The following is a 13,135-nucleotide window of genomic DNA, read 5'->3' as shown; positions in this document are numbered from 1 at the left end:
AGCGGTACACACAGCGGTTCGTTTTTTTTTTAGCACACACACCGGAACACACACGCATGTATTGTCTCTTTAGAATCGCAGATGCGATTAGTCTCTGCGATTAACCCATCCCGTCGTCCTTCCCCCCCAAGGGCAGCCGGGAGCAGACAGGCGTCAACGTGAGCCGCGCCAGGGGACCAATCCAAGTGCTCCTGTCCGTCTTCGTCAAGGACGCCACAGCTTTAGCGATCTGTTGTTGTGCATGTTTTTCCATTGGGTTTATCTTATCGGGGGGGGGGAACCCTTGCGAGCACGGGGAGAACATGCAAACTCCACACAGAAAGGCCTGGGAGATACCCCACCTGGGTACCTGGCATCATGGAAACCTGGTCCCCAAGCGGGAATCGAACCCTGGACCTTCTTGCTGTGAGGCGACAGTGTTAACCACTATACCACCGTGCCACTGGGAAAGTATAGCTGCAAGTGTCTGAGATATCAAAGCAAATCATCAATCGCCTGTTAAGGATCTTCAAAACGGACAAGAAATAATTTACCCATCAAGTTCAATAGAAAGATGTAGTCCCAAGAAACAAAAGGATCTAAACTAAAATTGATCCATGCTTATGAGGAAGCTCCATTGATCCATCTCACCAGAAGAGTGATGGTCCAACACTGGTTTTATGTCTCAGATTTCAGCTGAATTTCTCAAATAGCCAATATATATAGCTTAGCCACCTATATATATTCCATCCATCCATCCATACAGTACCACAAAATAATAATTGCTAGCGATTTTGATTTGAGTGTCGGAACACTTTCATTAGACCACTCATCTTCTGCAAATTCATTATGCTTGTGAAATAACACAGTCATCAGCCAATAGTGTAGTCACGGCGGGTATGCACAGAAATACAATGTATACCCACCTCTTCCTCTGGTGTACCCACCGATCATCCTAAATACCAGGTGGTGTTGTAGTGTACCCACCTATCATCCTAATTACCAGGTGGTGTTGTAGTGTACCCACCTATCATCCTAATTACCAGGTGGTGTTGTAGTGTACCCACCCCCCTCAGCAGTACATCATTCAGTTATATTTCGTATGGCTATTGCGTCCCGCTCAAGCCTATTGAGATACCCCTTATCTCCTTGTACCTAGTGTACACCACCACGAACAATTTATGCACCCACACCTGACCGGGTCCCGCCTCTATGGAGGCGTAGCCTATAAGACCATGGTACTGGTCACCAAACACCCTTCCTCTATTTTCGTTCCATCATACTGGATGCAATGCACCTTATGTAACTAGTAGTATGAAAAAGATTGCAGCCAGATCAAGGTGCAGCGTACAACGTTGGCTATCGAGCCGGGTTGTACAACGGTGAGCCCTGTGTCATTAGGCACGGGTATTAGTGTTAGTAATGCTGGGTTGTTACACAACCATGTTGTGTGTTGGCGCCAGGGGGGGATGGTTTGGTGAACGTTCACTGCGGTGAACGGGTTCCAAATGGTCCTGCAAGCGTGCTGTTAAACAACTAATGCTAGCTACATGCTAATACTAATGCTACATGCTGAACTCTACTGCTACGCTGTTCTAATGTCTCCGCCGTGAGATGTTGTCACTTCTCCCTCCTCTTGCCCGGTTCATCAATGAAGGTCAGTCGGTAGCTGATGTGGGGGTTTTGCTGAGTCCTATTTACCTTTTACGGGTAAATGGGTTGACAACAGGGTAGGCCGTGGCTAGGTAGCCTAGCCAGGTACGTTACCTTTGTGTTCCGGCGGGGTCTGTTGAACGGTGTCCCCATCTGGGAGCCGATGCGTGAGCTCGGCGGTGTAGCAGTAGAGCTATACTACTGCAGGATGGGACTTAACGGCGGGTTAGGGCTCAGCTGGCTAGTTCCTATCCACATTGGCGTCGGGTAGTGGGGCTATGGGTCCAGCCGACATTGTAAACATGTTGCGTGTTGTGCGCAGGCGGTTGTTGATCTGGGTTCCACATCGCCTCACGCTAAGCTGTAGTAGTGTAGTGGGACTGTTTTGTTCTGTCACTCTGCTATGAGAAGGTCTGTCTATGCTACAGCTTTCTCTCCTTTCAACCATTCATGCTGAAGGTCAATCGGTGTCTATTGGGGGAGTATGCGGGGGGGGCTTTGTTTACCTTTTTTGGTAAATGGGCTAAGCTAGGGCTGGTGTGCTGTTGTGAATATTTTGAATGAAGGCGGGCCTAGTTTGTTCTGGTTTGTTGTTGTTCCCCTTAACGTTGTGTATATGGGTTTGCTCATTCTACAGTTTTGTGGTCTAGTTCTTTTATTCATTTAACCCTTTCATGGTGCACACCACAGTGGAGGTTGCTGTTTGCAACCACCAATGGTGCTCCGTGTTAACATCAGTCCTTTGCTTTTAACATATTGAAACAGTGCCCCGCCCGGCCGACGCCATGGGTGGGTCGGCCTGGCAAGTGGCTGGTGGGCTGCTAAAGCCTGTACCGCCACGGTATGGAATTGGCAGCGATTAGAACTGTGTTCGAATTGCTGTTTTTTCTATAAAAAAAATGGTGTCTGGTGGCGGGGCCTTGAGGGCCAGCCGACGTCGACACATCGCGCGAGGTTGTTGACGTTATTAGCTTTGACCCAGCCGCAAGCTATAACCGCTCAGGGTTCCCCTCTCCGCAGGGGATTTTGGTCTTCTGCTGGAGCGCGGGCGGTATTGTCCTAGGCCCCACACCGCCTCACACCGCGCAGCCAGAAGAAGAGAGAGTATGGCCTTGTCAGCGGCGATGACGAGGCCCTCGACAGGCGGCCATGTTTTCCTCCGCCGGAGGTATCCTGGGCGTTGAATCGACAGGTGTCCACAAGGCCGACAGCCTTGGCGGCCGAGGGATCGGCCATGTTGGATGGGTTCGGCTTGAACAACAAGCCGTCACCGTCCTGCCGCGAGCAGCCCGTTCTCCGATCACTCCCTCCCCCAACACCAGCGGAAAAAGTGGGCTCTGATTGTTTCCTTTGGCTGCGGGCCGCGTGCCTTCATTGGAGCGCGGGCGGCCCCACTTTTCGCTTCTCATGGGGACAGGGGCTGACACCCAGTTGATGGCTGAGCCTGGGTCTGTCCGTGAGAATGTTGTGCTGTCAAGCGGCTCCCACACCATAAGCTGTGTTGGTTGAGCCTGGTGTTACGTCTGTCAACTATAAGTGTTGTCAGCAGGGGGGCTCGAAACCTTTTGAGGCACACAGTGCGGGCTTCCCCGGCCTCGCCTTCGCCAGGCCAGGTATCATGTTGGTGCCTCACACTCCTGAAATATTGGCAGTGGTCTCGCAGGCACGCGTGATTTGGGTGGTAGTAATATCACTGCAGGGCTACGGTGTGTAGGAACCCATGGGGTCCTTACACCTTGCATGTCCGGCTGCAGAACAACTCCTCAGCATGTTCTGGAGGGGTGTTCAGTGGGGGGGCTTTTTTCACCTAGAAAGCCCCCCGTATCAAACCGGCCCTTTTTGTCGGGGTCCCCCCTTGGGTGCGATTGCCTCATGGGTGGTGTCAGGGTCAGATGTCCCGACACAGAACGCTCTGCTCGCACGGTTCCAGGGTTGGCTACGCACAGCGGGGGGACCGGGCCAACTATCTACAGTTCCTGGCGGACCTGCACCACATGGCGGCGGGTGCGTTGGGAGTGTCTTCACATATGACTACGGCAGTACCATATGTCGAGGTGGATGGAGAGAACGCTGAGGCGGGGACTTGTGTTTACACAACCCCACCCGTTTTCGGGTTTGGTACAGACCCTATTGTCAGGGTCTCCAGCAGTGACAGCTCTGGTCAACGAGATCCAATCTCTGTGGACGAAGCAAGCCATCGTCGTGGCGTTCTCCTCCCGGTGTTCTCTGGTGCCTGAGAAATCGGGAGGGGGGGGTGTCAGACCCAGGCTGGACCTGTCCCATGGGAAGGTTCAGCATTTTTTGGATCGTCTCCTACCTGTTGAACACTGTCAGGTGGGGCTCTGGTTCTCCTCCATAGACCTGTAGGATGCGTATGCGCATCTCCGATCTTCCATCCTAGGGCTTACCTACGCTTCCTTTGCAGGGTTAGCGTATGAGTACCAGAGGCTGCCGTTCGGTTTTCTCTGGCTCCCCGCATCTTCACCAAGTGCGTGGAGGCCGCACTGGGGCCTCTGCGTCGTCAGGGGTTACGGAGTGTATTCTGCCCTGACGACGTTCTGGTCCTTCGCGGTCAAGGTGGATTGTCAGGTCTCGTACCAGGCAGGTCCCTACCAGCCTGGGGTTGCTGTAGACTGGAAGTAGAGTACTCCTCTTCCCAGTCAACGGTTGGAGGGCTATGGGCATCCCTCTCAGAGCGTGTTGTCAACACGCTCGGAGGTTCCGTCCTAGGACGGTTACGGCGCTGTCTCACGTCACGTTTTTCACAGACGCCTCCCTCGCTGGTGACGCGTCGGGCCAACGCAGTAGGGGGCAGCTGGCAAACCATGCTGCCCGGTCTGCGCTACGTTCAATGTGTTGGTGTTGAAAGCGGTCCTTCTGGTCCTCAAACGGTGTTGATCAGGACGGACGTTACGACGTCAGTGTCGTGTATCGACAGACAGGTTGGAGTACGCTCCCCCCGTCTGCACCAGGCGGCGGGCGGCTGGCTATGGGCGTCCTCCATCTGCGTGGCCTGAGGGCTCCCCACATCCCCGGCAGGGAGAATGTGGGTACAGGTGTACTGTCGCGGGGCGGTCCTCATCCTGACGGGTGGGGATTACGTCCGGACATAGCCAGGCAGGTCTGGGACCGATGCCGTGCCGCCTGGGATTCTTCCCCATACATCTGTTAGGTCAGTTGTTGGGACGGGTACGTTGAGGGGTGCAGGTTCTTGATCCTGATGGTGTTACCATCCGGAATGCGCATGCTCCCTCCACTGTCGCGCTAACGTGGGCAGATGACGTATGTTCCAAGTGTGGTGTAAGGCGGGGGGCCGGGACCCAGTCTCCTGCCCCCTGGATGTGTGGGCTGCCTCTGTCGCTCTCCTGGGTGGGGCTTCGGTGGAGGATCATGGTCCTCCCCGGGCCCCTTTGCAAGGTTTTACCTCATGGACATGACCGGGGATTCTGTCTCCCAGGCGGTTCTGGGGTCTGTGGCCTTTCCTGCTTCCCGTCCGTTGGTAGGGTAGCAGGAGTGTGTGGGTATGGGCCACAGTGTGTTAGGTCACACGTGGTTCTGCCTGTGCTGTGTGTTCAAGGGGTTCTAGTTCCCTCTTGTTCGCACTCAGGTGGAGTTGACTGCGCCCCCCCTTCGTTAGGAAGGATGGGGTGAGGGCGGCTAGGTGGTGTAGTGGGCAAGGCACTCGCCACCAGTGTGGAGACGCTAGGATTCGCGTGTTCGAATCCAGCTCTCCACATTGTTTTCAGTTTAGCTGGTCGTCCGCAGTAATACACATTGGCCGTATTACGGGGAGGGAAACTGAAGGGTGGGGATCGGGCGTTGTGAACAAGCGACTCCTACAAGTCGGTTGGTGCGCCTGCGCAGTAGAATCAGGAAGTGTCGGGGGCAGCGTGAGCCTCCCACGCGTTACTCCTCGACACTGAGAGATCGAGCTGCGCAGGTGAAAAGATGCGACTGCTGTTACCTCAAGTACCGGAGGGGACTTGTGCTATGTATGACTTAGTCCACATTGCAGCCGGCTTGTGGGAGGCAAGAAACAGCGTTCGTGACAGGGGAGGGTTGAATTGGATGATACGAAATTGGGATGGGAGAAAATATAGAAAAATGGGAGAAAAAGTGGATCAAAAAAAGGAAGGATGGGGTGACAGGGCTCCCCGCACCCCTTGATGTGGGCTTACGGGTCCTCAGGGGGTACATCTGTCGGGTCTCGCGTCCGCTCTAACCCATATCTCAATAGGCTTGAGCGGGACGCGATAGCCATACGAAATATAACGATGTTATATGAGTATTGGCTGAGCGTCCCGCTCTAAGCGGCCCTGAGTTCCCTTTTTGAGGGATCTTTTACTGGAACGGGATTTTGGCGAGGAAGGGTGTTTGGTGACCAGTCAATCAATCAATCAAATTTATTTATAAAGCACATTTCACATGACGCGTGTCAACCAAAGTGCTGTACAGAGGGTAGATACACAAGATACATATAGACAACAATCACACTCCGTTTTATGGGAGGGCACACAGGCAAACACATAGAAAAACAGGGCATGAGTCAGTGGACGGGAAAGGCTAGTAGGTAGAAGTGGGTTTTGAGCCTCGATTTGAAGGCATCTATCGAGGGGGCGAGCCTAATGGAGGTGGGGATGCTGTTCCACAGTTCAGGGGCTGCGATAGCAAAGGCCAGTACCATGGTCTTATAGGCTACGCCTCCATAGAGGCGGGACCCGGTCAGGTGTGGGTGCATAAATTGTTCGTGGTGGTGTACACATTTACATTTAGTCATTTAGCTGACGCTTTTATCCAAAGCGACTTACAAGTTCTGTACGACAAGACAGCAAGAAGGTACACTAGGTACAAGGAGATAAGGGGTATCTTAATAGGCTTGAGCGGGACGCTCAGCCAATACTCATCGTTAAGTGTCATGAATGTGTTAAGACAGTTATTTATTTATTTATTTCACAGGCAAAATGCATTCATTGATGAGTAATGAATGCATTCTGAAGCTCCAATTAAAGTAAATCATTACTGAATATAATTGAGACCAGAATGTAGTTTGCTCATATTTGGAGATGCAAGCACTTGGGAAATAGCTGTTTATTTGTGTTAAACTTTTAGAAATCACTGCATGTCATCACTTGACGTTAACCCCTCTGTCTGTAACTGGATACTCAACTTCCTAACTAACAGACCCCCCAGTTTGTTAGGATAGACAATCTCACCTCCTCCACCCTCACCCTGAACACCGGCATCCCACAAGGCTGTGTGCTTAGCCCCCTTCTCTACTCCCTCTTCACCCACGACTGCACTCCTATACATGGCACCAACACCATTATCAAATTTACAGACGACACAACGTTGGTGGACCTCATCAAAAACAGTCTGTCCATAGGGAGGAGGTCCAGCACCTGGTGGTGTGGTGCGCCAACAACAACCTGGCCCTCAACACCAAGAAAACCAAGGAGCTCATCGTTGACTTCAGGAAGACTAGAGCCAGCGCGCACTCCACCATCCACATCTCCTCCGATTCTGGTGAACTTTTACCAGTGTGCCATAGAAAGCATACTCACCAACTGCATCACAGTCTGGTATGGCAACCGCACTGCCTCAGACCGGAAAGCACTGCACAGGGTGGTGAGAACCACCCAATGCATCATCGGTACACCACTCCCTGCAATTTAGTCTATCCATCACAAGCGGTGTCTGAGGAAGGCACACAGCATTGTCAAGGACACTTCTCATCCCAATCATGGACTGTTTGCCCTCCACCCCTCCGGGAGGCGCTACAGGAACCTCCACTCCAAGTCAAGCAGACTCAGGAACAGCTTATTTCCCTCCGCTGTTGTCTCCCTGAACCCTGAACCACGTTGACACCCCCCCCCCCCCCCCCCCCCCCAAATACCATATGAACTCTGACTCCATTGCCTACACCCTAGGCTCTGTCATCCATACTGTACGACTTTGAACTCTGTTGCCCATATTCAATTTGTACCTACCTACAGTACAACTGCCCCCCTACACTGTAATAATAGTAATCTTAACTACCTACCTCATACTATAGTCTACCTATATAACTCCCTATGCTAGCATGTACAATAGTGCTGTATATACAGCATATATACATTTATATATATATTTATACTTACCACATATATATATATCCATATCTGTCTGAATATACCTGTATAAGTGTATATAATCCTTCTATAATACAACTACTTATACATACACCACTTATACACTCTGTATGATGGTATGTACAATAAAGCTGTATATACCGTATATATATTTGTATTCTTACTGTATATATATATCCACATCTGTCTGTACATACCTGCACATAATCATTTTACATATCTGTAGATACTATATCTATATCTGTACATGGCTGTGACTGACTACTACCTATTGTCTGTATACCTGTATCACTGTACATATTAATATTACAACTATGTACATACATCTGATTAGCACTACACTCAGTAGTATTTTTATATATTTTATTTATATATTTTATATCCAGTTTAATCACATGTACAGTATATTGTATATTACTATTGCACTTTACTGTTACATTTGCACTTTGGTTGGATGCCAAACCTCTCTTCGTTGTAATGTACTTGTGCTGTATGATGACAATAAATCGAATCTAACGTTAAAGGTGGGATAGGCAATTTTGGAGAAATGGGCAAGAGTGAGCTTCTATGTCTAGCTGAAATAGAGCAAGCCCTGCGTCACTTGTCGAGCTCGGCGCTGTGTGTTATGCACACACAACAAAGGTTTTCTACAGACTCCCAGAGGCACAGGCAGATTCAAGCTAAATTCTTCTAAAGATAATAATAAAATATTTCCCGGCCTCTGTGTACTTTTCAGTGAAGAACACGACAGTGATGTTAGTTTTCCAACATGACCCTGGGAAGACCACTTGGCAGGCCACGTTAATCTGATTGGTTGTTAAGATTCAAGTAATTTTTTCTCAAGAGATTTTGAAATGTCTTGATTACAGGGCCTGGGACAGAGACCTTTTTTTCCTTTCTTTTTTTTAGCATTTGATTTATTTGTAGCTGTTGGGATATAAAGAGAATTTCACCAAATATTACCAAAATGGTTCTAAACAGATTTGCCTACCACACACATTTAACGGTCTATCCTCACTCTTTCAGAGTGTATACTGACTACTCTATTTTTAGAAAGGAATGAAAACTACAAACTAGACATTCTTATCGGCTGCAGATGCCACGCTTCGCGTCCCCCAGTGTGGTGTATGCATGGTCACGCCGCCTGAGCGCTTCAAGGTCGCTCAGTTGTCCTGTGACATTGGTGCGGCTGTCTAATAGAACTTATGGTAAATGTGTTTCTCACGTTGAGGTTCTGTCTTTGATGTCAGGGAAACGGTGATGAGGAGTCTGTCAAAGGCATCCTAACGTCCCCCGAGAACCGGATTCTTGTCAAGCGGATGCTGATTAAGTGCGCAGACATCTCCAATCCATGCAGGCCTCTGGAGCTCTGCATAGAATGGGCCGGACGCATCTCGGAGGAATACTTTGCACAGGTGATTATTTGAATGAACCAACACCGATTCAGGCATTTTGTGTGTTTTGTGTATTTAGTATGTATGTGGTTATTGTGTGTTGTTTTCTCCTGTACAGACGGACGAGGAGAAGAGACAGGGCCTGCCAGTGGTCATGCCTGTGTTTGACAGAAACACCTGTAGCATTCCCAAGTCCCAGATCTCTTTCATAGATTACTTCATCACTGACATGTTTGATGCTTGGGATGGTAAGATCGTCTGCTATACCTGCAACCTATTATGCAAACACTGTAGTAGAAACACAGTTCCCCCTGTGCCGATTGTTCAACCTAATTCTGAGCCTTCCTACTATGCGTTGTCTCCCTTCAGCTTTTGCAGACCTGCCCAACCTTATGCAGCATCTGGACAACAACTTCAAGTACTGGAAAGGCCTGGATGAAAGGAAGCTGCATAGCCTGCGACCTCCCCCAGAGTAGGTGCACCATGTGTGGGTCCAGCCCTGGGCCACTGTCCTCCAGAGTGGCCCTCCACTCCCCGCTGGGATCCAGTCCAGTCGCCCAGGGCCTCCCTGCCTTCACAATCCTGCTCCTGTAGCACGTTGAGCGTCCACATGTCCGTCCATATAGATACACAGAAGGACATCCTGGCAGACCGATAGCTGCATCAGTGCCGCTGGCCTATACGTTTTGTCAGATTGAACAGTGACAACGGAAAGACGGGACGGCTAAATGGACACACGGCATCCTTATGCGGGGTAGCTGGTCAAGTGACATGACTGAGAGAAACTCCTCAGAGGCCACCTGGCGAAGCATCCGTCCCCTAGTTACCACATGGATTTAGTGTCGGAGTGGCAGATGTTTCTGTCTGAGTGACAACTGAAAACAGCAGGCTCACTGATAAGAGTAATAAACACTGACTGGTTGCTGCAGTAGTACTGCTCCACAGAGAGGTCCGGTGGTCCAGGTGTCATATCCATGTGGAACCATGTAAAACATGAGACCTCCACCCCTCTGCTGAGGGCAATGCAGGACTACTCTCTTGTGCCCCCGAAGACCGCATCACAGAACTACACTCCACACCGCTTGTTTTCTTTTTGTTTGTTTTTTTGCTATATTTTTGTTTGTATGTCCTTCAGAAACACATCCACTAATCCTGGCTAGGGAAGATGTGTAACGACACGAGGATGTCATTAAGAGGCAACCGGCTGGGGATGTGTTCTCGGGTGTTCAGGGAGTGGAACTTCACTTGTGAGAGATAAAAACCTCAGCATCAAGACCATGGGTAACTAATTACAGATGATTAGGTGTATTTATTTTGTCTTAGATGTTCCATATTTTCTATACTAAAATACATCAATGAATTAGTTAATAAATAAATAAGAACAAAATTGAAGAAGAAGAAGAAGAAAGCCAAAGCTGATTTAAGATGAATAATACTATCACTCTCCACGTCTTGTCCATGATTATTGTTATTCATATGAAAACATTAACATTATAAACATTTTTATTTTCTTATCAAACGTACAGTACCAGTTTGAATGAACACCTTTGTATTGCACTGTAAACCATATTTGAAATGTCTACGTCTCAGTGATTTGTCCATGGATGGGATGTTGCATTGGAGAATAAGCTGTCGATCACCTGGTGTGTGTGTAGTGTGTGTGTGTGTGTGTGTGTGTGTGTGTGCGTGTGTGTGTGTGTGTGTGTGTGCATACACACAGACACACACACACGTATGTGTGTGTGTTCATCGTTGCGGCAATCCCTTACTCTTGCAACTCTTGGTTTAATGCTGTAAACCGCTTGACATCCGATAACAGGAGAAATATGTGAAAACATTTTGGACTTGAAACGATTCTTTCTCCCAGAAATTTTTTGTATCTGGTTTATCCTACTGAAAAGACTGCCTTATTTTATACAATATTTATACAGTACATCCCACTGTGCAACTGCAACGGACATCTGGAGTTTTTAATATAACAGTCAAAAAGTTATGTTCAAGTAAATCTCAATATTTTTATAGACAATGAATTTTACACTGGATTTACAGCAAATGAGAACCATTATAGCTTTCTGAATACCTGTGAATTAAATGGTCATGAAGAGGCATTTTAGTCATGTATGCAGATAACTAAATGGTTTAGAAGGGTGTGGATTACAGAATAATTGTCTATCACTGTCTTTAACCAGTCTCCTAGAGGCCATCTTGCTTCAACAACATCATTCTATTTTGGCCACTTGTTCAAGATCCTTATGCACAGAACCCCAGGGAGCAACTTCTATCCAAGGTTGGTTTCAGATTAGGATACTAATATATGTTAAAGAATGTTGCTTATTAAGATTATTTCCTATTTAAACAGTATATAAAATGCCATAACAAGTAAACAAATGTTGGTTGATAAGATGTATTGACCATGGTATCTTTTGTTTCTCTCTTCTTAAGACATAAATTGTACACTCTCAAAATCAGGGGACTTGTTTGTTCCTTCTGATTCACTACTTGGTCTGAAGGCACCGGAAAAAAAGAAGAAAAAAATTGAAATTATTCAATGGAAAATAAAATGTCAAAATTACAAATCTGCAATCTGTTTTTAGTCATGATCTAGTGTCTTTTCCTCAACTCGTTTTCCTCTCCCTTTTTCTCTTTCATTCCTAACCATAATATAATGGAATGACTGCTCCGTTTACTAGGCTGTTTTTTTTCTCCGTTTTTTGTATCTTTCTGGGTGGTATATTGGAATTACAGTTAGGCAAATAAATTAATAAGAGTTTGGGCTTGGAACTAAACTTGAACTTGATGTTATGTAATGTCAATCACTTATAGCCTATACCGCCTACAATGACAAAGAAACATGCACAAATTATTCCATTCTGGCTGTGTAATCCTGACTGCAACCTTCCCCCATGAGATGAGGACAAATATAATTATGTAAAACTTTTGGGAAATGTAAACTAATTGCCACAATACTACTACACCTTTACAGTAATTGCCAACACATCCACATAAGCATATTATAACACATGGTATGGTCTGGCTTAACAAAATTTTTAGCAAATATTAGCAACCTTGGTCCAGTTAGAAAAAAGATAATATGGTTCTGTAACAAATTGTGGTTAATGCAGAGCCATCCCTAGACCTCAATGGGGGCCATAGGCAAAAGATAATTTGGGGGCCCTTGCATTTGACCTTAAATCAAATCTCCTTACCAGAAGTAAACCGCTATTTCGACACTTTTCCATTCGGTTGAAATGTTGTTTGACATGATTGACATTTTATTATATTGTATGTATGTATGTATGTATGTATGTATGTATGTATGTATGTATGTATGTATGTATGTATGTGTGTATGTGTATGTGTATGTGTGTGTGTGTGTGTGTGTATTATAGAATGGTCAGAACAAGGGGGCAGATTACAATATATTTGCATTTGTTAGCCATGCTAGTGATCTAAACAATCAATCCATGCCAAAGCTAGATATGTAAAAGGTGAAAGTCTCACACTCAGAGCCATGCTGCTTTGGCAACGAGTGCCATGGTTTCTCCAGAGCCTGTTGTACTTTTTTAGCGCCACAAGTATAGGGTTAACTCAGCGGGTATTGCTGATTGGCTCGAACATAGTATGTTTATAAACAAGAAACCTGTCTACTTGTTTTTTTAATATAATATTGTGATTGGTTGGGGGCCCTATTACAGAATGTGAGGCCCTTCGTGTGGTGCCTAGGTCTGTCTAGTGGGTTAACAGGGCAACGCTCCTGCTGGTGTTCCAGGCCCACCTGTACATTACTACCTGTAGATTTTCCTTCAAATGAGAGACTGAGTGGTCGATCAATACCAGATACTATTGTCCACAATTACTTTTGAAGGTTGATCACAGACTATGGACTTGTGCCTATTTTGTTAATATATTTTTGGATTAATCAAAATTACATTTCTATTGTATAGTATATTTTGCTCTGGTAATCCACTATAAATCCACCCC

General features: G+C 47.2%; 1 protein-coding gene across 2 annotated transcripts in view; it reads left to right on the top strand.

Annotated features, from left to right (window-relative positions):
- pde8a (phosphodiesterase 8A) overlaps positions 1-11,709 on the top strand; it is a 130,232-nt gene extending 118,523 nt beyond the window's left edge. For both annotated transcript variants that reach the window (XM_084337858.1, XM_084337857.1), the window contains 3 exons: positions 9,011-9,175; positions 9,273-9,402; positions 9,524-11,709. In XM_084337858.1, coding sequence (XP_084193984.1) covers positions 9,011-9,175; positions 9,273-9,402; positions 9,524-9,630 — 402 coding nt within the window. In that variant the 3' untranslated portion in view covers positions 9,631-11,709. The remainder of the gene's footprint in view (positions 1-9,010; positions 9,176-9,272; positions 9,403-9,523) is intronic.
- Positions 11,710-13,135: the final 1,426 nt, after the last annotated feature.

The sequence above is a fragment of the Notolepis coatsorum genome (assembly GCF_963971535.1).
Source record: "Notolepis coatsorum genome assembly, chromosome: 20".
In the NCBI taxonomy this organism is placed as follows: Eukaryota; Metazoa; Chordata; class Actinopteri; order Aulopiformes; family Paralepididae; genus Notolepis; species Notolepis coatsorum.
Note: the sequence above shows the minus strand (reverse complement) of the source record. Positions and strands in the feature narration are given on the sequence as shown.